This window comes from Lithobates pipiens, unplaced genomic scaffold (assembly GCF_037356315.1).
Source record: "Lithobates pipiens isolate NorthernLeopardFrog02 unplaced genomic scaffold, aLitPip1_a1.2 Scaffold_27, whole genome shotgun sequence".
Classification (NCBI taxonomy): Eukaryota; Metazoa; Chordata; class Amphibia; order Anura; family Ranidae; genus Lithobates; species Lithobates pipiens.
The window spans coordinates 133,525,423-133,549,496 of NW_027507788.1; the positions used below are offsets into that span (position 1 = coordinate 133,525,423).

At 41.9% G+C, this 24,074-nt stretch overlaps 1 protein-coding gene across 4 annotated transcripts in view; it reads left to right on the forward strand.

Moving 5' to 3' along the window:
* Positions 1-24,074, forward strand: part of HSPBP1 (HSPA (Hsp70) binding protein 1) — a 117,376-nt gene that overhangs the window by 15,676 nt on the left and 77,626 nt on the right. For all 4 annotated transcript variants that reach the window (XM_077457493.1, XM_077457491.1, XM_077457494.1 and 1 more), the window contains one exon: positions 23,225-23,408. In XM_077457493.1, coding sequence (XP_077313619.1) covers positions 23,225-23,408 — 184 coding nt within the window. The remainder of the gene's footprint in view (positions 1-23,224; positions 23,409-24,074) is intronic.

Here is a 24,074-nt window from a genome sequence, read left to right on the forward strand (position 1 = left end):
GGACAGGAAAGCGAGAATAAACCTGTAGAACTCTTCTGCCAAATGCCAGTTTAAAGGTATCCTGGTTTGACCAAGTGTCTGCTTTTGCAGATTTGTTCCACAGAAGCTTTTTGTGCCCAGAATGTTGCCAAGGATCCGGTTGAATATTTGGCTACCTTTTTGGTAAATACGTGTATCCAGTTTTAGAGTAACCTCATTGGTTTGAATTGTATCATAAGGTCTTTTGACTGTCAAGGCTTTATGATCCCCCTTCTCTTCTGGCTGTTGTGATGGCTAGAAGAATCTTTAAAGTCCAAATCTTTAGGCAACAGTCCAGTAATGGTTGGAGGATTGATATTGTTTGTCAAATCAGGACCTTGGACACATCCCAAGGAGGGGAAAGCCTTCTGCTGGGCTAGCATGGAATGCTTACTAGATTAACCCCCCCTGGCGGTATTCCGGAGTCTGGCTCGGGGTGGAAGTTTTATACCAAAAGCGGTAACCCCGAGCCAGACTCTGGACCACATCGCTGAATGCAGGAGGAGGTTTACTTACCAGCTATGTCCCCCCGCTGTACGAGTGGCTCGTCCTCCGCACGATTCATCACGGAGCTGATCTCCGTTCCCTGCGAGCGTTGCGACGCACGGGGACGGAGACTGGCGCCAAATTCAAAAAGTGAAACACACAGTATACATACAGTATAATGTAATCTTACAGATTACATTGCTGTATGTAATAATTTCACATCCCTTTTGTCCCTAGTGGTCTGCCCAGTGTCCTGCATGCAGTTTTATATTATAAAAACTGCTCTTTATGCCTGGAAACTGGAGATTGTCCATAGCAACCAAAACTGTCCCTTTACATCAAAAATGATTTTAGACCAGCTAGAAAGTAGCGATAGAAAATTAGAATCACTCGCAGAATTGAGCGATAGCGATTTGTGGGGAGATCCGTCTTCAAATATTGAAAAGTAATGACCGTGACAATTCTGCAACTGAGCAGATTTCAGTGTTTTTGATTTGATTACATTATTGAATAATTTTTATTATTGTTATATTATTATTTGGTATAATTATTTATAGTTATTTATTATATTATAATTTATGATTTCGTTTTTCAAACTTTATCATACCCGGGATGTCTGCGAGTCTCTGGTTTGGACAGATTTAAGTGAGTTATTCCTAAGAATTACAGGACTACAATATAAAACGCCAAATTTTCATGCAAAACAATTGTACTGCTTTCAGCACCTAAAATCTGAAATAATCATACAGCCAGGGAGGTTAAATGAATCTTCTAATTTAAAGGCTCTTCTGCAAGCTTTACGTCATTTGATGGACTTGTGTCTTTTTTTTCAACCTCACCTACTATGTTGAAAGCCACAGTGCTGAAATCTGAACATGCAGAGTACAAAGAGCTAGATTTTTGTCAACGCCACCTTGAAGAAATTCTAGAATGGTTTTTACCGAAGGAAAAGTGAAATTATCCTTTTTACACCACATGTATAAAACTTTCCACACCTTAGCATACACCCCTTCTTTTTTTTTTTTTTTTTTTTTTTTTTTTTTTTATCTGTTAACAACTTTGCTACTCTTGGGGAAACTTGTCAATTTACTCTGTCAGAACAAACCTTTTCTTAGTATTTGCTACTAAAAATCCAGGCTTTCAATTGAAAGAATTCCAACCTGAAATGGACTACTGGTCTGTGAAGAAGATGGTTCAGTCTGACTAGCAGAGGTTAAGGAGGTTACATTAACATTCTGTTTTTCTGGGCTACCAGTTCTTTAGATTGCAAATCATTCAAGAGGAGCTCCAGTCTCTGCCATTTCCCCCAAAGTGTAAGTATTTTGTCTGCCCACCATTATTTTCCAGCACTGACTTAACCCTCTTGGGCATGGAGTTCACCAGAGCTTCACAGGCTGCCACTGGAGTTCTCTTCCACTCCTCCATGACAACATCACGGAGCTGGTGGATGTTAGAGACCCTGCGCTCCTCCACCTTCCGTTTTGAGAATGCCCTACAGATGCTCAATAGGGTTTAGGTCTGGAGACATACATGGCGAGTCCATTACCTTTTACCCTCTGCTTCTTTAGCAAGTGGGGTCGTTGTGTTGGAATAATGCCCAGTCGCCAAAGAAAGGGGATCATGCTCTGCTTCAGTATGACGCAGTAGACGGCGTTCATGGTTCCCTGCATGAACTGTAATTTCCCAGCGCCGGCAACACTCATGCAGCCCCAGATCATGACACTCCCACCACCATGCTAGACCTGTAGGCAAGACACGCTTTTCTTTGTACTCCTCACCTGGTTGCAGCCACACGCGCTTGACACCATCTGAACCAAATACGTTTATCTTGGCCACAGGACATGGTTCCAGTAATCCAGTCTTCAGCAAACAGTTTGCAGGCTTTCTTGAGCATCATCTTTTAGAAGAGGCTTCCTTCTGGGAAGACAGCCATGTAGACCAATTTGATGCAGTGTGCGGCGTATGGTCTGAGCACTCTAGTGTCTAATAAAAATACTAATAGAATACATTCAGTTATATTTGTAAGGAAAACACGTTATGTTTTTTTTTTTTAACCTATACAAAAACGGGCAACATTTTACATTCTCAGTTGGACCTTGTGAAAATTAGCCTTGAACCTCAAAAAGATGGATTTATAGGCACAATTGTTCAACCCAAAATCAAATATGTAATATATTGATATATTGCAGCTTACAAATCATTGGTGGCTGCATTCATTTTTTTTTTCCCCTAACACACATTGATGAGGTGGGAGGGTCAGCATTAAATGTACTAGCTGATTTAAAAACACTGACAAATTTAAAGCCAAACTGGTATCAGATTTTGCATGAATAAATAGAAGCTGACCATTGTAAGTACCTACCTTCCAGTTTTAAATGGTTTAAACTGTTATATATGGAGGAGAGCATGTTCTTTTGAAAAACACACACTGGCTGGATCTCCTGATGTAAATAGCGAAGAAATCGTGCCCATTGAAAAAATAATAATTAGGTGGCATTTTGTCATTTGTTAGAAAGGAGCTTGTCAAGCTATGGGTGAGCAAAAGTTACCTGAGGAAAAATCTGAAATATATGGTCAGAAACATGAACTTTGAGGGCCCATTTGGTCCTCCCCATGGAAGGAGCATAGAAGAACATTGATCACTCCCTCTGTATTGCAATTGGCAAAGTGTCTAGAGAAAGGAGTGTTTCTGTTCGGCAGATTATTATTTATTATTATACAGGTTTTATATAGCGCCAACAGTTTGCTCAGCACTTTACAACATGAGGGCAGACATTACAGTTACGTTACAATTTGGTAAGGAGGAATCGGAGGGCCCTGCTCGTTAGAGCTCACAATCTAAAAGATCAAATGTATTGTGTATATTTTTGCACAGGTGCCCTAAAGCTGACCTCCAGGTTTACTGTACCTTTTAACTAGTTTCAAACAAACTATTTTCCTCGGCTAAAACGTGTGATGGGTGTATAAATTGTAAGTAGCCTCAGCTATATACAGTATATGGCCTTATGTTCTGGCAGTGATATGAGAACTTCTGTCTCACACCTGGAACCTTGTTCTTTAACCACTTGCCGACCGCCGCACGACGATGTACGTCGACAGAATGGCACGGGCAGGCATATGGGCGTACATGTACGTCCCTGCCTTCCCGCGGGTGGGGGGCCCGATCGGGCCCCCCCGGTGCCAGCGGCGGTTGGTATCTGTTCAGGAGCGATCCGGGATGAGGGGGCGGCCATTCGTTCATGGCCACCCCCTCGCGATCGCTCCTGACGAATGGAAGTGAAGCGTGACATTACTTCCTCTCCTGTAATGTAAACACAGACAGAGGAAGTGATGTAATCTCCTCCGTGTCGGTATTTTTCGTTCCGGCACCGAGGAGAGAGGATCGGTGAGTTGCACCAACACTACACAATACAGTAGAACATGCCAGGCACACTCTCACCCTCCGATCACCCCCCAATCACCCCTGCACCCCCAGTCACCGTGACACCAATTGCATTTTATTTTTTTTGCATTGGTGTCATTTGTGACTGTAATAACTGTTAGGGCAGTTAGGGTTAGCCCCCTTTAGTTCTAGGGTACCCCCTAACCCCCCCAATAAAGGTTTAACCCCGTGATCACCCCCCGTCGCCAGTGTCACTAATGCTGGGTTCACATTGCAGCGGTTTATGAGAACGGATGTGATTTTGCACCGCACTGCAGTGCAAATCGCATCCGATCTCTGTGCGATTCGAGTTCAGCCATACAGATAGTATGGCTGAATTCGCATCGCACCCGCCGCAAACTCGCACGGGACCCTTTTTTTGGTCCGCAGCAGAATCTGATCTCATGGGTGTTCACACCATGCGATCCGATTCCTGTCCGAGTTTGCAGATCGCACTGCGATATGCGAACTGATCTGGGGGTGTCATTAACATTTCACTGACACTCCCAGCAGTTCGCATAGGGCAGTGTGATGCGGGTTTGTGGCGTTCCCGCATCGCTCCAGTGTGAACCCAGCCTAATAAGCGATCGTTTTTCTGATCGCTGTATTAGTGTCACAGGTGACGCTAGTTAGGCAGGTAGGTATTTAGGTTCGCCGCAGCTTTTTATAGCGCCAAGGACCCCCATATACTACCACATAAAGCCCCCTGATTGCCCCCTAGTTAACCCTTTCACCAGTGATCACCATATAACTGTTACAGGTGACGCTGGTTGGTTCATTATTTTTTTATAGTTTCAGGGCACCCGCCATTTATTACCTAATAAAGGTTTAACCCCCTGATCACCCGGCGGGTGATATAAGTTTGAGGGTCAGATAAGGTCTGCGTCGCCCCAGGCAGCGTCAGGTTAGTGCCAGTACCGCTAACACCCACGCGCAAAGCATATACCTCCCTTAGTAATATAGTATCTGATCAGATCTATATTAGCGTCGCCAGCAGTTTAGGTTTCCCAAAACGCATTGTTAGCGGGATCAGCCCCTCCGCCAAGCCCAGCCCACCTAAGTGCAGTATCGATCGATCACTGTCACTTACAAAACACAACACACATAACTGCAGCGTTCAGAGTCAGGCCTGATCCCTGCGATCGCTAACAGTTTTTTTTGTAGCGTTTTGATACAGTCGCTGACAGCCTAGGTGCTTTTTTACCTGTGAGTCTCACTAGTGTACCCCTAAATTTAGGGGTGTCTACTTTCCAAAATGGGGTCATTTGGGGGGGGGGGGGGGTTTGTGCCATCTTGGCATTTTATGGCCTTCAAAACTGTAATAGGTAGTGAGGAGTGAAGTCAAAAATTTACGCCCTTAGAAAGCCTGAAGGCGGTGCTTGGTTTTCGGGGCCCCGTACACGGCTAGGCTCCCAAAAAGTCCAACATATGTGGTATCCCCGTACTCAGGAGAAGCAGCAGAATTTATTTTGGGGTGTCATTTCACATATGCCCATAGCATGTGTGAGCAATATATCATTTAGTGACAACTTTGTGAAAAAAATAAATAAAAGTTTGTAATTTTCCCGCAACTTGTGGCAAAATATGAAATATTCCATGGACTCAACATGCCTCTCAGCAAATAGCTTGGGGTGTCTACTTTTTAAAATGGGGTCATTTGTGGGTGTTTTGTGCCATCTTGGCATTTTATGGCCTTCAAAACTGTGATAGGTAGTGAGGAGTGAAATTACAAATGTATGCCCTTAGAAATCCTGAAGGCGGTGCTTGGTTTTCGGGGCCCCGTACACGGCTAGGCTTCCAAAAAGTCGACCACATGTGGTATCCCCGTACTCAGGAGAAGCAGCAGAATGTATTTTGGGGTACAATTCCACATATAACCATGGCATGTGTGAGCAATATATCATTTAGTGACAACTTTGTGTAAAAAAAAAAAAAAAAAAAAAAAAAAAAATTAAAATGTTTTTTTTTGTCATTATTCAATCGCTTTAGGCAAAAAAATAAAATATTCAATGGGCTCAACATGCCACTTATCAATTTCCTTAGGGTGTCTACTTTCCAAAATGGGGTCATTTGGGGGGGTTTTGTACTGCCCTGCCATTTTAGCACCTCAAGAAATGAGATAGGCAGTCATAAACTAAAAGCTGCGTAAATTCCAGAAAACGTACCTTAGGTTGTAGATGTGACAACTTTTGCGCAAACCAATAAATGTACAGTTATTGACTTTTTTTTTTTACCAAAGACATGTGGCTGAATACATTTTGGCCTAAATGTATGACTAAAATTGAGTTTATTGGATTTTTCTAATAACAAAAAGTAGAAAATATCATTTTTTTTCAAAATTTGCGGTCTTTTTACGTTTATATCGCAAAAAAATAAAAATCGCAGAGGCAATCAAATACCATCAAAAGAAAGCTCTATTTGTGGGAAGAAAAGGACGCAAATTTTGTTTGGGTACAACATTGCATGACCGCGCAATTGCCAGTTAAAGCAGCGCAGTGCCAAATTGTAAAAAGACCTCTGGTCATTGACCAGCAAAATGGTCCGGTCTGAAAGTGGTTAATATTGGTTTCATTATCACCCCTTTTAATATACATCTTTAGAGTTTTTCACTAATTGATTCACTAGCGCTACACCAATTTTTTTCTTATTTTCACCAAATAAGCACTAAACCCATCAATTTAACAGTTTCAAAAAACAGTTTTGTTCCTGGCATGTGCCAGGAATATAACTTTGGTGTCAGTTAGCCTAGGTTCACAGTTGTGCGATGCGTGAACCAGCACAATTACACACTGCCTTCTGTGAACTGTTGCAGTGTGAAAAATACAATGTTAATGACACCCCCAGATCGGATCACAGATCGCAGTGCGAACTGTGAACTCTCGCAGGAATTGGACTGTATAGGTAAGAACACCCATGCAATCTGATTCCAGTGCGGGACAAAAAAGGTCCCTGCACTATTTTCGTGTGAATATAATGAAAGTTCAGCCATGCAACTGTATGGCTGAACTCGCATTGCACAGACATCACATGCTATCGACACCACAGTGGGGGTGCGAATCGCATGCAATGTCTGTATTCGCACTAGTGTGAACCTGGGCTTCTTCTCTCAACCTAATTGTCAAACCATCAAATGTGTCTGGTGTCATAACTGATCACATGTGCAGCATCATGGCAATTGTTGAAGATCAAACCCAGGCCGAGATGACAGCTTCCATGGCTGAAAGCTATAGGAGGGTTTCGTTCCAATTTAATGGTTTTTACAACAGTCACTTTCTTCTGCAATCAATACAGACACGCTAATAAAACAAACCCTCATGACGACATGTGGCTGAATACATTTTGGCCTAAATGTATGACTAAAATTGAGTTTATTGGATTTTTCTAATAACAAAAAGTAGAAAATATATATTTTTTTTTTTTCAAAATTTGCGGTCTTTTTACGTTTATATCGCAAAAAATAAAAATCGCAGAGTCAGTCAAATACCTTTTAAAAGAGAGCTCTATTTGTGGGAAAAAAAGGACGCAAATTTTGTTTGGGTACAACATTGCATGACCGCGCAATTACCAGTTAAAGCAGCGCAGTGCCAAATTGTAAAAAGACCTCTGGTCATTGACCAGCAAAATGGTCCGGTCTGAAAGTGGTTAAAATGTATTTATTTATTTTTTGTAGTGAACTACCTATAGACTTCGCATGTCTGTAGCTAATGGAAGGTGTAGGCAGCAGAAACCCAGAGATGGTTGAGTCGTCATAAACAGTATCAGTGTTGAGGATACTCCTAATGTGCTCTAATGACGTCCCCTCTTTATAATTTTTATCCCTTTAATGTGAGGTTCTTGTCTTAAAGAAGTATGGAATAGGCTAACTAACGTATTACTATAATCCTGAAGCAGTTTTTCTTTCCTCTCTCCTCTTTCTCCAGGAGGGGCACTTCATTTGTCATGTAGATCCCAGTAATGGTCCGTTTGCTGTTTTGAGAGGTTAGAAGTGGTTACAACTTCAGCAATCCACCTACTCTTTCTGTTCCTCTATCACTGGGAGATGGGGTCGTGCTTACTGAACGGCACATACCTGAGCAGTAAACAAGTTTAGGCACTGTGCTATTCCTTTGCATAAAAGTGTCTGTCGTGGGACCAATTCTATTTAATTTATTCATAAATTATATAGAAGTTGGTATGAGGCAGATGAGGTTTAATGTTGAAAAATGTAAAGTGATGCACTTGGGGGGGGGGGGGGGGGGGGCGCTAAAAATATAAATGCAAACTACTCGCGAGGGGGAAAACCTCTGGAGGAGTCAAGGATGGAGAAAGATCTGGGTGTTCTGGTAGAAGAGACTGAGCAATAGCAGGCAATGTCAAGCTCTAGCCAGCAGACTATTAGCTTGCATAAAAAAGGGCATTTACTCCAGAGATAAAATGATCATCCTGCCACTTTATAAAACTCTGGTTTGACCACATCTGGAGTAGTCCATCCAGTTCTTGGTCAACAGTCCTCAGGAAGGATGTATTGGGGCTGGAGAGAGTCCAGAGAAGGGTAACTAAATTAATAAGCGGACTGGAGGACCTAAATTACGAGAAACCACTACAAGCACTAAATTTATTCTCCCTGGTGAAGAGACGCTTGAGAGGTGATATGCGATCTATGATGAATACCTCAGTGGTGATCCCAGTGTAGAAAAAAACTTTTCTGCCCTGGGAGTGGAAGTGGACATGGGCCACACAATAAGCTTGGAGGAGAAGCGATTTTAATCTTAAGCTGCGTAGGAGCTTTTTCACTGCCTGGGCGATAAGAATGCGGAACTCTTCCACACTTGGTGTCAGCGGGGAGTATTGATATTTTTAAAAGACTCTTGGAACATGCATCTTGGTGAACACAACATGCAGGGATAGGGGAAATGATTACCGACATTGATGCACGTACAACTTCACAGGTGGAACTGGATGGACTATTGTCTTTATTCAACCAAAGACATGTCTGAGTCTAGGTGGAAGTGCTGGGGAGACGGTGCACCTCATCTTCCATGGATGCTGTGCCCGTTGAGCCTCTTTTTCTTTAAATCTTAAACATAGTACTTTAGCCTCCTTCTCAAAGATTGTGATTTGACCAATTCCTTGAAATGAAATTCATTGATATTGTCCAGTGGGAATACCTTTTTTGATTTCTTTTGGTGGAGAAAAGTTGTCGGCATGCAGTAAGGGATTGTCAGTCAGAGTTACAGAAAAAGCCCCCATCTAGTTTCTTTATGTTCATTGTTCCTGATCAAAAGACAAAGTAAAATTTTAATTATCTTTTAAATTTAGATAATCCACAAATTGGTGTACTATGAACACTGCACCAATCCCTAAAAAAATAAAATTATCACTGTATATGGCATAAATAATGCACAAGATTGTAGTTTCCAAATAAGTGCCGTTTCTCATTCCCTGGCTTTTGAGGTCATTTCACAGCATTTCTATGGCATTTAAGGCACTGTTTCTCAACTTTTTTTGTGTTGCGAACCAAAAAGATCTATAAATTTTCACGGCACACCTGAAAATATGTTTGATAATTTTTGTGGTGACGAACATAATTTGGGAATCTCTGGTTTAAGGGATGGACTCTGGGCCATTCCATGAGGTGTATTTTTCTAAAGCCAGTCTGTGGTGGATTTATTGTTCTGCTGCATCACTCAATGTCAGGGTGGCAGACAGCCACCCTGACATTAACCTGTAGGACACAGGTGTCAAACACAAGGCCCAATGGCCATTTCATGTGCCCCTTGCACCCATGGCTTTTTTTTTTTCAGCTGGAACGTGGTGGAACTCCATTCTGCTACATCTGGCTCTTGCAGATCCCGGCCTACCCTGTACATGCTTACGGAGGGGCACAGCAGTGCCGACCAAATGATCTCCCTGTAAGTTGGAGGGAGAGATGCAGAGCCACCTACACTGCCAGGAGGTGCTAGAGCTGGGTAGATGATTCTGTACACTGCACACTCCTGAACTCTGCACTCTATACTTAAATCATCCATAAACTGAGCACTCTGTATGTCGCACACACCTTAACACTGCACTCTGTATGCAGCGCACTCCTTGACTCTACAGAGTCTGTATGTATCACACTCGTAAGTATCTAAGTAGATACATAGGTGGTTATTTACTAAAGGCAATCCAGTTTGCACTACAAGTGCAAAGTGCACTTGAAAGTGCAGTTTCTGTAGATCCCTAGGGGACATGCAAGGAAAATAAAAAACAGCATTTTAGCTTGCTCATGATTGGATAATCAGCAGAGCTTCCCCTCATTTTATATCTACCCCTCAGATTTACAGCGACTGCACTTGTAGTTTGCACTTGTAGTGCAAAGTGGATTTGCCTTTCGTAATAAATAACACCCCAGTCTTACAGGTACAACCGGCCCCTTGAGGGCAACCATAATGCTGCTGCGGCCCACATTAAAATTCAGTTCAACACCCATTCTGTGGGATATTTTGGTAAACCTTTTCCCCTCAATGATGGCAAGTGGTTCTGGCCCAAAGGCACAGAAGCAAGCCCAAATCATGATGCTCCTTCCACCATACTTCACCTTTGGGATCATGTTTTCATGTTGGTAAGCTGTGCCATACATAGTGCTAAGTATTCTTCCCAAGCAATATAACTTTTGTTTATTCAGTCCCAAAAAAACGTTTTCCCAGTAGCGTTGTGGGTTGCCAAGGCGCTCTTCGGCAAATGTGTTTTTAAGAGCAGCTCCTCCCTGGTGTTCTGCCATGGACACACACTCCCTGTTCATAGACTTGCATGTGGTGGACTCCTGAACAGGGATGTTTGTCCAGTGATGTCTTCAGGCCATTAACTGTTACTCATGAGTTCTTTACCTCATTAACGATTCTGCATTATGCCTTTTTAAGGGTGGGTTAAACAAGGACATGAGAATTAGAATTGGCAAATTGTGGATTGTATATAGAGTAGGGCTGAATCAACTAATCGATTAATCGACAACGAATCGATTAATTTCATCATCTATTACTATTTTCATAATCGATTAATTGGCCAGTAACATGAGGGGGTTAAAAAAAAAAAAACTCAACTCAAATGAGCCCTTTATAGTACAACAATATAATCACTACTGTAAATATTAGTTTCACTGTTCTACAGTAAAAAAAAAAAAATGAACCCCCTTCCAGTAGTGATTATCTGCTTTTTTTTTTTTTTTTTTTTTTTTGTACTATAAAGGGCTAATTTTTGTCATTTTTAACCCCATTATGTTACTAAACCTCTTAGGCCTGGTTCATATCTATATGTTTATTGGTGATTTTTGCAGAAACGCACTACAGTTAATTTACATGGTTTCCTATGGGACACGTTCATATCTGTGCTTTTTTCAGCCGCTGCATATTTAGAAAGGGTCGGGGACTTTTAAAGCAAAATGGTGCTTTTTTGGTTCAATATACTTCAATTAGAAGCTGCAGAAAATAATGTAATGCGTTTTGCAGTAGTTTGCATTTTTTTTTTGGGCAGATTAAAAAACAAAAAAATGCAAATTGCAGTAAAATCACGTGCTCAAAAATCAAAACGCACTGCAGAAACAGTTCAAAAGTAAAAACTGCATAGATGTGTACCGAGCCTTATGCTGGCCTCACGGATACATTTTCAGATGAGAATATTCAGATGAAAAATCTTTGTACATTCGCTGAATGAAAGAATTTTGTTTGAAATTTTCACTTCATTTCTAAACAAAAACCACATACACTGTCTGAAAATTCCTTTGACCAAGAAGTTTTCTATTTCCAAATTTACCCGTCACTGTGGTTGAAAATGAACGTCAATTTGACCCACTTATTTTTTTTTTAAGGTTTATTAACCGATTAATCGAAACAATAATCGGCCAACTAATCGATTATGAGAATAATCGTTGCAGCCCTAATATAGAGTAAGGGGACGCTAAGTAAATATATACTATGGTTAAATAGCATAAACATAAAGTGCTTATAAATCATCAAAGTGCATATACAATCATCAAGGTGAATATAATCTATAACTATATGCAGCAATTTGGGTTGATAGTATAAAAAAAAAAGTCTATAAAAGATGTGAAGTGATTCAGATCTTTACATCACCATGGGAAGATTTATGGCTGAACACACCCGGTGGATAAAGGTAAGTAGCCTACTTACCAAATCACCATGACCCCTTTAAATAAAAAGACAGGTCAGGTGAGGCTTGGTTTGATTTGGGATGTGGGAGTCAATAAGACAGGCCTGGGGAACACTATTCATCGTAGTCAGAAAAAGATGAAAAAGGACAGGACCATAGTAACAGAACAGCCAAATAGCCTCTTACTTTAGATGGTGCCTGAAGGAAAACTGCATAACATTACCACCAGGTAGGTTTTGCAGTAGCCATCTCGCTCGTGCTGAACTGGCGTGCGTTCCACCGCCTGGAGAACGGAAGTGGCCGGAGATAAACACGTGACTGGGAAAAGCTTTGGCGTACGTTTTGTCGTATTACTTCATCAGGAAGAAGCTTACTCTATATACAACCCATGCGTCACAAAGTCATCTTATTGCACTTTGAGGGGAGTGGCTGATATTTATATAGTTATTTTGATGTTATTTAGCTATTGCACGGGGTTCTTCTTCATTTTCCAGAATTGGCAAACCAGGAAACCAGTTAATTCCAGGGGGGTTCAAATACTTTTTCCTGCCACTGTACATTTGTTTTTATATTTCAGACCAAGAACACTTTCAGTAAGTGCAGAAAATACCTGTTTATTTCCAACAATACAGTGTTCTTGACATGTCCTTTTTTAGCTCAACTAAAAGCATAAACAAGACATTTTTGTAATTCTCCATTTCCCCAACCCTCATGTAATGGCGAGGAAGACATGCTTGGAGTCCAGCCTGGGTGCCAACCATGGCTCCCTCAGTAGATACAGTGGAGTTGGTGAGTGTAGCCACCCTAGGATAGGAAATGTGGTATTTGCAGGATCACCAGGCCAGATTTTATGAAGTGAAAATGCGTAAGGGCCGACCATTTTGCCTGACATTCTTTTGAACCATTAAAATTCAGTTCTGAGCGCTAATGCACAAAAATTATTATCTTGCCTTTGTGGCTGTGTGTGGTGAAGAGATGATCTTGGGTGTGTTATTTGTATATACCGTATTTATCGGCGTATAACATGCATCTTCACTTTAACAGGGAAGTTTCAGGAAAGAAACTTAAAGCGGGAGTCCGCCTTTTTTTTTTTTTTTTTTTTTTTTTTTTTTTTTAAAAGCCAGCAGCTACAAATACTGCAGCTGCTGACTTTTAAAATAATGACACTTACCCGCCCAGCACGCCCGCGATGTCGGCACCCGAAGCAGATCTCTCGATTGTCTCTCGGGTGCTGCCGCCGCCATCTTGGGTATGGGAATCAGGAAGTGGAGCCTTTCGGCTTAATTTCCTGGTTCCCTACTGCGCATGCGCGAGTCGCGCTGCGCAATAAGGATGGTCCCCGCTGTATCTGGGATCCGTGTGTTTCCCAGCAGGCAGCGGGGGACCTTCGGAAAGGGGCGTAGATTCTGTGGAAAGGGGCGTACCTTCTGCAGAATCTACGCCGGAAGTGGGTGCAGATACCTGTATTGTACAGGTACCTGCACTCCCCTCCCCCCTGAAAGGTGCCAATTGTGGCGCCGAAGGGGGGGAGGGTTCCAATGATCGGAAGGTCCACTTTAGGGTGGACCTCCGCCTTAAACTTTAAATGAATAACTGTGAAGAAAAATAAGGGTCAGTGCCCATATGCATCACCCCCCATTGCCATGAATGTAGCGCCCTCACCATTGCCATGAATGCAGCCCCACCATTGCCATCAGTGCAGCCTGATCGCCGTCCCTCTGCAGCCTTGGAGGAGTCAGGGAGGAGGGTGGGACGAGCGCCAACAGATTACATAGAGGAGAAACTCCTGTTTTCCCTGCGGCCTCTTTAATATAAAATCAGGCCTCCTATGATGAACAGAAGTCATCCAACGGCAGCGCAGACGGGGCTTCCTATTAGAGGCCACCGTTTAAACAGGAAATTCTCCTGTATGTGGGGCACTCGTCCTGTCCCCTCCAAGGCAGCCAGCATTTATATCTTTTGTGGCCCCCGGCACTCTGGGATTCGTTAAGGGCCATAAAAGATATACATGTCCAAATGACCAGACGGGCTGTTCAAAACCTGAATGTGGGCCGCAATTGGCCCATGGGCCAGACTTTGGACATGCCTGGTCTAATGAATGAATGCTGCCCCTCATCCTAGGGCTGGTAAACTGCCATATGTTACATTTTATTGGTTTAGATAAGCTTTAGGGACTAGCTAGTTACTCTAACAATCAAGCTGCATGAAACCACAATGTGCTGCTGCTGTTTATTCAATGAACAATATTCATCGAATCTTTGAGGCTTTCCAAAAATTTCCCTGTCTATGTTTAGTTATATAGGCTATGCTCCACATAATGCTTACTCTGCAACATAGCTGGCCAGGTGACAAGGGTACAAGTTCGCCAGCAGTAAGTTGCAGCATGTGATGTTGTATGTACCGTATAAATATAAGAATCTCCGCTAATGCCAGGTTGAAGGTCAGTGAAACCATAGGAAGTAATCTTGAAATCCTATATTTCCTTCATCCTATGTGCAACTAAGAAGGGTGGAACTTCGAAATTCTATCATAAGAACTTTGTTCCAAGGTCACATCCTGCCCTTTCTAAATATTAATCATGTTCGCATTAGGTAGTCAATTCATGACTCCAGCCAAAATGGGTATTATGTTAATACCCCTTTTTGGCCACCCTCCATTTGGAATCTAAACAGGAATTATGTTTACAGTGGCTTTGGGTTTTTATCCATTTTCTACGTCCCATACCCCTTTTTTTTTAAAACTCCTGGCATTGCAGAGCTGCAGCCTGTTCAGAAGGTTTAATCCTCTCTCCTGGATTTCATGGCTGTCACGACACTGTAGCAGCCCCACACAATTACTGTGTACTCGTTACATGTCATTATTTTTTTTTTATTTTTTTTGTTTGTTATTGTTTGTAAATAATGAGAAGGATTAAGAAATAAATGTTTTTTTCAAGATGAATATACTGTTCAACATATATAATTTTTGTATTTGATTGAGTATAGTGGTAGGGCTAAGGTAAAGGTGTGTGTGTGTGTGTGTGTGTGTGTGTGTGTGTGTGTGTGTGTGGGGGGGGGGGGGGTTACCCTTGGACTTATTCCTTACTTCATTGTGCCCTAGCTCTTCTTGCAGTCTGTTCGCTCGCTCACAATTATGGCCTTGTCATCATGATCTCAGCATGGTCTTTGCTTTTGTGTCAGATACATAAGGCCCTTCTCTCTCCTGGGTGTAGCAGAAACAAGAATTTTTGCAAACGCGTGAAAAATGCCCTAAAACGCGCGGCGTGCTTGCGGTTCCGTTATTTCTTGATGGAACTCCAAGAACAGGTTTGCAATAAAATCACGCTTTTTAGAGTAGGGTCCCTCTTGCATACTTTAAAAAAAAATATATATATATATTTTTAAAGTTGGTGACTTTGTACTGAAGTTATTGGTTCAATATGACCTCGGGGAAATTATTTGTAGGAGGACGGGTTAGCAATAACAGACTGCATATTCCTCTCACTACAATTTTCCATTAGTTATGTCAGGCAGGGTCCCCAGCAGTGCTGTTTGCACTTTTTTGGGTCTAGATGTTTTTATGAGCACCATTCTGAGTGCTAAGGCTGTAATGGCTCGCTTCGCCTACAGATGACATTGTCGGTAAAATCCAATGCTACAACTTCACAATTTGCTGAAAACTGGAGATATGCAAAGACGGGCCCTCCTGTATTTCTGTCAGGATTCTGAATCTTTTTCAGTCTATTTTAGTAATATATGTTTTAAACGGAATATAAATGGCCAAGTGTCAGTGCTTTGCTGGTATGATGTGTCTGGGTGACGTTTTGTGAAATGTTAGGAAAGTGCATGTCATTTCTGCTGTTTAAAACTGGTCTCTGTACTTTTCCTTGCTTTAGTAGTAGTATTATGTCATATTAAAGTGTGTTACCAAGAGCACAGATAAGTGCCCTGACTTCGGAGTTTGACATTTTGCTTGCTGCTCCCGGTGATCTTAAACAGATGGAGACCAGGAAAGTGTCTTACCCTGCAAAAAAATTTCTGGCCCCAGATGGTAGTGATAAAAAAAACCTGAGTACATTTGTGTTTACAACTCTGAACGCTCATACATTTTCTCCTTGCAGTTTTAACAGGGGTTAACACCATGCTCTTTCTATGAATAATGTTCCCAGGTCTAGGAGAGAACTGTTGCCATAAAGGCCTATTCAAATTCCGTAATAGTCTATCTTCTAGCTCTCTGTGCTGTGTTTATGGTGGATGAAACACAGATAGTGTTTTGTTACAAAATATTGTTCATAATACTTGTGCATCCCACTGCAGCAGTTTCACCTATTCTCTGGACAGGGAGCTGTTTTCTGACGTAAATCAAACCTCACAGTATAGTTTGACACATGCATTGGGTGCAATGGCCCTTTTTGTAATGGGGGAAAAATAAATAAAAAAATATTTTCCTTTTTTAACCTATTTAATTATTTTACACATCCATGTAACCAGAAAAAATAACTACGTTAACGCAGGAGTGTAGGTAGATTTAAAATGCCCACATTTTAAAGCCAAGGGTTTCTTTTTGTCAATAATATATTATTCTGCAACAATTATTTATTTAATTTTTTTTCTGAATCCTTAGACAATTAAACATAATAAAACTAAACAAAAGCTACAGCGTGGGGTTTAAAGGGGTTGTAAAGCTTTGTTTTTTATTTTCTAAATGGGTTCCTTTTTAAGCTAGTGCATTGTTGGTTCACTTACCTTTTTCATTTGATTTCCCTTCTAAATGTTTTTTTTTCTTTGTCTGAATTTCTCACTTCCTGTTTCTTCTCGGTAAACGTCACACCATCATCCGAGCAGTGTTTTAGTCAGCCAGAACAGCTTACTGAACAGCTTACTGAGGAGGAACAGGAAGTGATAAATTCAGACAAAGAAAACAAAGAAAAAAAACAATTAGAAGGAAAATCGAAGGGAAAGGTAAGTGAACCAACAATGCACTAGCTTAAAGGAACCTATTTAGAAAATAAACCTTTACAACCCCTTTAATTGCTGGGAGGGAGTCTATGGACGTCCTCCTGTTTTACCTGTTCCCTGCGTGCAATTGGCGTGTCCAATGAGAGATGAACCCAAATGTAAACATGAGATCATCTCTCGTTGACGGCTCTCCCTCCTCACACAGAGACCGCGTGTGAGGAGGGAGAACTTCTGTGCTGCAGATCTATTAGTGCGAGTTATCATCTGTCAGCTTGAACAGTAAATGTGTAGTGCCCATCGGTGTCAGTGTAATTGGGCCCATTCATATGTCAGTGCCCATCATTGTCACCGGTGTTCTGTGTCATCAGTGCCTACAGTGCCATAAGTGGCATCAGTGTCACAAGTGCCATCACTGCTGCAGTGTCGTAAGTGCCATCTGTGTCATCAGTGCTGCACATCTGTGCAAGCTCATCACCAAAAATGTCTAGAAAATTATTTTCAGCTAAGGAGGCGTACAATATTCTTGCGGCCGGGGAGAGCAACTGGAAGCTCTCTGCTTTGAATTCCTCCTCAAATTCAGATTCTGAGTCTGATGTAAACTACGGGCCTGTCCTAAGCAGTGGACCACTGACAGCCTCAGGAGGATGATTTTCCGCCCGCCAGACGAAGGCGTTTTGGTGAGGAGGCAGTGCCATCCACCAGCACTACAGTACCTCAGCAAGAAAGGCCAAATACCAGTGGGGTGTCACCTCAGTCCCAAAGGGTTAGGTTCCATGCCAGCCTTCCCTATTCCCTTCAGTAACCTTTGTGGCTTCCTCCTAATTCAGGAGAAGCTAACATACCCCCTTTCACTGCCCAGCCAGAAGTCCAGGTGGACACAAAATTGACCCCCCCAGATAGATTTCTTCCACTTTTTACTGAGGACCTGTTGGCATCAATTGTGGCCCAGTGCAACCTGTATGCACAACATCTCATAGCAAGAAAGTCAACGTCCTATTATGCCCATCCCTACGATTGGAGAGCTCTAATGCCGCGTATACACGACTGGACTTTTCGACGGACTTGGTCCGGCAGACAATCCCACAGACTTTGGATCTGAAGTCCGCCGTACTTTCAAACAAACGGACTTGGCCACACACGATCACTTCAAAAGTCCGAAGGATTTGAACGTGAAGACGTAGAATAAGGAAGTTCATAGCCAATAGCTGCTCTAGCGTTGGTTTTAGTCCGGATTGGCACACAGACGAACGGATTGTCTGCTAAAAGCTGAGTCCAGTGGACAAATTTGAAGCCAGTCTTATTTCTAGGTCCGCCGTACTTTTGGGAAGAAAAAGTCCGCTGGAGCCCACACACGATCGAATTGTCCGGACTCTGGTCCACCGGACAGTCCGATCGTGTGTACTCCACGTAACGGTGGAGGAGTTTAAGTTTTTGTTGGCCCTCGCATTCTGTATGTGACTAATCAAAAAAAAATGAATTGCGTTCATATTGGTAAACCCTCCCCATCCACCACATGCCCATCTTCTCTTCAGTAATGCCCATAACCAGATATCTCATTATAAGGTTCCTACACTATATAATAATACTCAGTGCCTTCCCTGAAATAACCCAAATTATGATAAGCTTTATGAAGTTCAGCCACTACTAAATTTACTTTTCTGAAATGTTCCCCCAGTTGTTTACCCCTGACCAACACATAAGCGTGGATGAGTCGCCTATCAAATTTACTGTCAGGCTCGGCTTAAAGCAATTTATTCCCACCAAAAGAGCCTGCTATGGGGTGAAGCTGTATAAATTGTGTGACAGAGCCACAGGGTATCCTATCCATATGCCTTCATGGTATAGGAAGGGGAGGATACCCAGCTGCATTTCCCCCCCCCCCCCCCAATTGCCCAGATTACATGGGATTGAGTGAGAAAGTCGTTTGGGAACTCATAAACCCACTCCTGGAGAGAGACTACCATTTGTATATTGACAACTTCTATAGAAGTTTGCCCCTGTTCCACAACCTTCACAGGAAGAACACTCCAGCATGTGTCACTATAAGGAAGAACCTGAAGGGCTTTCTTCAAAGGCTCGTCTACAAGAAGTTAGGAGGGGAGATGGCGAGTTTGCGAAATGAGGAAATTCTGGCTGTGAAGGGATATCTACATGCTGTCTTCAATCCACAATAATACCCAGGAGGAATGGCCAACATGTATTCACGAATACAATATGTTCATGGGGGGGGCAGGGGGAAGTCGACGGGTCGATTTTTTTTTCCATCACTAAATGCTCGAACCCTACCTTGCCACAACCTGTACAAAGTATACATTTATTATTGGAATATTACAGCTCGCAGCGGGGAACACACGGCTATTGAAATGAAAGCTGTGATGTTCCTGGCGCTCTAATCAAACAGGCAGCTCTCCTCTCCCTTCACAGGCTGCACTACTGGAGACTCTGGCTGCAATGGGGACACTAGCTGCCATGGGGACATTGGCTGGCTGCAATGGGGACACTGGCTGGCTGCATCTGACGGGCACTTGTGAGGCTGCATTTATCTCCTGTACCATGCCCCCAGTCTCTGGCCATCTCCTGTACCATGTCCCCAGTCTCTGGCCATCTCCTATATAAAAAAAAAAATTATATATATATATATATATATATATATATATATATATATATATATATATATATATATATATATATATTTTTTTTTTAAATAAGTTTTCGGTTTTTGGCCTAGTGTATTTTTCATTTTTGGTATTGCTTTCGGCACGCAAGCTCGACGGGCGGGTGCATCCGCCGGAAAGTCCGATCAGCATAATAGTGGAGGAGTTTTTAGATTTATTTATTTTTTTTTGGGCCACACACTAGGGCTAGGGCTTGCTCATGTATGAGTTCGCTTCTGCAAGCAAGCTTGTCAGGTCGGTTGCGTTTTTTGTCTTATTTATTTTACTTTTTTATTTTTACACTGGTTTAAAAAAAAAAATGGTGTCACTTTTTATTCCTATAACAAGGAATTTAAACATCTCTTGTAATAGAAAAAAAAGCATAACAGGACCTCTTAAATATGAGATCTGGGGTCAAAAAGACTTCAGATCTCATATTTACACTAAAATGCAATAAAAAAAAAAAAAGTAATTTAAGAGCTATGGACGGAAGTGACGTTCTGGCGTTGCTTCCGTCCGGCAATGATATGGAGAAGGGTGGGGGCCCCATCTTCTCCTCACTTGTCGCCAGGCCACAGGAAGTATCCGATCGTCTCCGCTGGTGCCGACGGCTCGGGTAAGCGGCAGAGGCCACCAGATCGCAGCAGGAGGGGGGCACCTCTCCTGCCGCCGATTAAAAGTGATCTTGCGGCGAATCCGCCGCAGAGACCACTTTTATATTAAACAGGATTGCTCACTGAAGCAGAGGATACAGGGGTTATGGCAGCTAGTTGCTGCCATAACGATATTCTCCTTCAAAGTACCAATGTATAACGACAGTGAGTGGTCCGGAAGTGGTTAAAGTGGATGTAAACCCTCACACATACTCCGTGAAGTAAACAGCCTCAGATGATACACGGGTATGAAACAAATCTCCTTAAATATGTTTTACATGTATATCTTCTGTCTTCGTCTTTTTATACTGTTTAGAAAGTGCACATGGTGCTAGATTTTCTCTTCCTGTTCCACACTGCATTGAAGCCTGGGCCTGCAGCCAAGACAGCTGATTGGAGGAAAGGCACACACCCCCTCTCCTCATAGAGACTTTCAGAACTGTTCACTGAATAATTCTAATCTATTTATAGCATCCTCCCCAACACAAAATTCTGGCTGCTTTTATCTCAGTTGATGGAGAACTTGTCAGAGGTTATCAGGCTGATAATAGAAGAACAGAGCAGGAGAAAGCTATGGGACGTAGTGCTTTGAAGAGAGATAACAAAACACTGCAGATATGTCACCAGATCAAATATCATGATTCAAGTTTACATCTACTTGAACTCTCTCCATCTGCAGAACGAAGTTCATCCCTTTTGACCCCTTTCACACACTTGAGACCTTGAAAGGGGTTCTGGGTAATCAGCTGCAGGTGATGGCCCAATTGTAATGTGAGGCTGATGGCTTCCACGGCTAATCGCGACCACTTGCAGAAGGTCTCGTAGGTGATCATACCATGACCATTTAAATGTAAGCGGCTGCGATTAGCTGTGGGCGTTTGTCAGTGTTTCATTACTTTCGATGGGGCTGCCTCCTGTAGCTAATTGTCGGGAACTTCTGGTTTGTCTAAGGGGCCTATTCGCAAGTGTGAATGGGGTCTAAACAAAACAAGTTGTTAATTACAGCAGAATGAAAAATAAATAAAAAATACAGGCATACAGCCTCAAAGTAAATGCATACATGGCAAAACGAGCTTGTGTGCTCAACTAATCCTTGCTTAGTCCATGTTCTAAACAAGTTCCTTCTGCTAGGTAAAGTTCTACTTTAGGATGAGCAGCGGTCCAGAATCAGGTTCCTATAGAGCTTAGTGCAACAGCCTCCAGCTTTACATTATAGCTTGGCTCTCTGAGTTGACTGACCCACACAGCTTGCACCAAGTGAACTTAAAGCGGATCTTGCCCCTATTTCATAAAAAATTACAGCAACACACAGATCTGCATTCTGATATGAAATCACCTTCCATCCATTAGTTTAAACATTTCTTGCTTTATTTCAAATTTACTGTTTTTCCATTTTCTGGTGATGTAACCAGAGCCTTGTGGCAACATCCTGGGAACTTCCAGTTTCAGGAGGCAGACAAAGGGTTTTAGGTAGTGTTCCAGGAAATAATGGGAGATGGATTCATCCGCCCGTTGCAAAAATGGCCACTGTGAGAAGAAGGGTGAGGAAAAGAAAAATTAAAGGTATGCAAAGAATAAAAAGCCTGCAGTTATCTATAGGTATCTTTAGATTGTCATTGCCAAGTATTTCTAAAGGTGCTTTGGTTGTAATCTGTATAATTGAGGTTGAAGTTCCTCATTAACCGCATGCCAACCAGCCGCCGCAGCTGTACTGCGGCAACATGTCTCGGCTGTGTGAATCTCCCCTGCACAGTCCCATCCCCCCCTTCAGTTAGGACAAACGTAACCCTTTCACTGCCACCTAGTGGTTAACCCCTTCACTGCCACCTAGTGGTTAACCCCTTCACTGCCAGTGACGTTTTTACCATAATCAATGCAATTTTATATCCTTGATAACTGTAAAATGCCAGTGGTCCCAAAAATGTGTCAAAATTGTCCGACGTAATGTCGCAGTCCTGATAAAGATCACGGGTCGTTGCCATTACTAGTAAAAAAAAAATGTTAAAAAAAACATAAAACTATCCCCTATTTTCATCCCCTAAAACTATCCCCTATCACAATATAACTGTTGTGCAAACCAATCAATATACGCTTATTGCGATATTTAAAAAAAAAAAAAAAAAAAAAAAAGTCGAAGAATACATAATGGGTCTAAACTGAGGAAAACATTTTTTTTTTATTTTATATATTTTTGGGGGATACTTTTTAAACTTTTTGCTATAATAAATAAGGCCTTTTTGTTTTGTTTTTTCAAAATTGTCGCTTTTTTTTTATAGCGCAAAAATTTAAAAACTGCAGAGGCGATCAAATACCACCAAAGAAGAGCTCTATTTGTGGGGGGGGGGGGGTGTCAATTTTGTTTTGGGTGCAACGTCGCACGTCCACGCAATTGTCAAAGTGACCCAGTGCCGAATTGCAAAAAGTGCTCTGGTCAGGAAGGTGGTAAAATCTTCCAGGGCTGAAGTGGTTAATTAGCAGGCCTGCCAAGGGGAAAAAAAAAAAATCTGGTCCATGAGATTGAGATTCCATCCCACTGTACAAATGAGGATTCAGATAGCTGCTTAGCAGATCCAGCATTGTCCTGCTTTTATTCACTACACTCCTGCCACAGTTTGAGTCTGCACCTCTGATATCGCTGGATGCTTCTTCCTGCTTCAGGTCCAGGGCCCCATGATGATGTATGCCAGGGCCGCCCTACTTCAGCTTATGTGAATGGAGTGTAAAGCGGGGCAGCTGCTTGGTACGGAACTCTGAAGACAGCAAAGTTTCACTCTAGTAGCAGCGGCTAACAGTGATAATTTTATTTTTTATTTTTTATTTTTTGCTTCAACGGGGATTAGTCAGGTATAGCATGTCATAAGATGTATGCATATGTTGAGGGATGATTGATTTGACACATTTCTGAAGTATGACTTTCTTATCTTGTAGAGGAGGCAGTGGCTCCAGGAAGCCATGCACAGTGCCTTTGCGGGCCAGGTTGATGAAGTACAGCAAATGAAGGAATGCCTACAAGAATTGAACACAGATACAAGCGATGAAGAGGGATATGATCGGAAGGAGAGCGCATTGGAATTTCTTGCAGACCTGTGTGAAAACCTTGATAATGCTTCAGGTAAAAATATTTGTAGGAGTAAGGTGTTTTGCCCTTGCTCCTTATTGAAAGGTCATCTTATGTATTATGTTGGGAAGACTTTAAAGTAGAACTATAAGTAAAACTTGTTTTTCATATTGGAATAAGGGAGAGTTATATAACCCATCTGTGTGTGTGTGTTTATTTTGTTTATTTTTTTATTTTTTATGAAATTTTCCATTTCCTAGACCTTTGCAGTAATATCGTGTGACATAAATTGCAACTACTACTATTTTATTCTCTAGGTTGTTTGCTTTCATAAAACATAATATAATATTTGTGGGTTTTGTATAATCTTCAGGCCTAAAATTATTTTTTAAATGTGTGCAAAAAATGTAGAAAATGTCTCTGGCAGCAAAAGGGTTAAATACAAAGCTGAGGGGTCATTGTCAGCATTCTAACTTTACAAAGAACGCAAAAAGAAATGTAAGGTGCAATTGGGGCGGCTAAGATAGAACACGAAAGGCACATGGTGGAGGAGAGTAAAAAAAATCCCAAGAAATTCTTTAAGTGTATAAATAGTAAGAAAGAGAGGCCAGAACATGTTGGGCCCCATAAGGAATGAATGAAATCTGGTTACAAAAGACGGAGAGATGGTTTTGATTACCGTATTTATCGGCGTATAACACACACACACCAAGTTTAGGA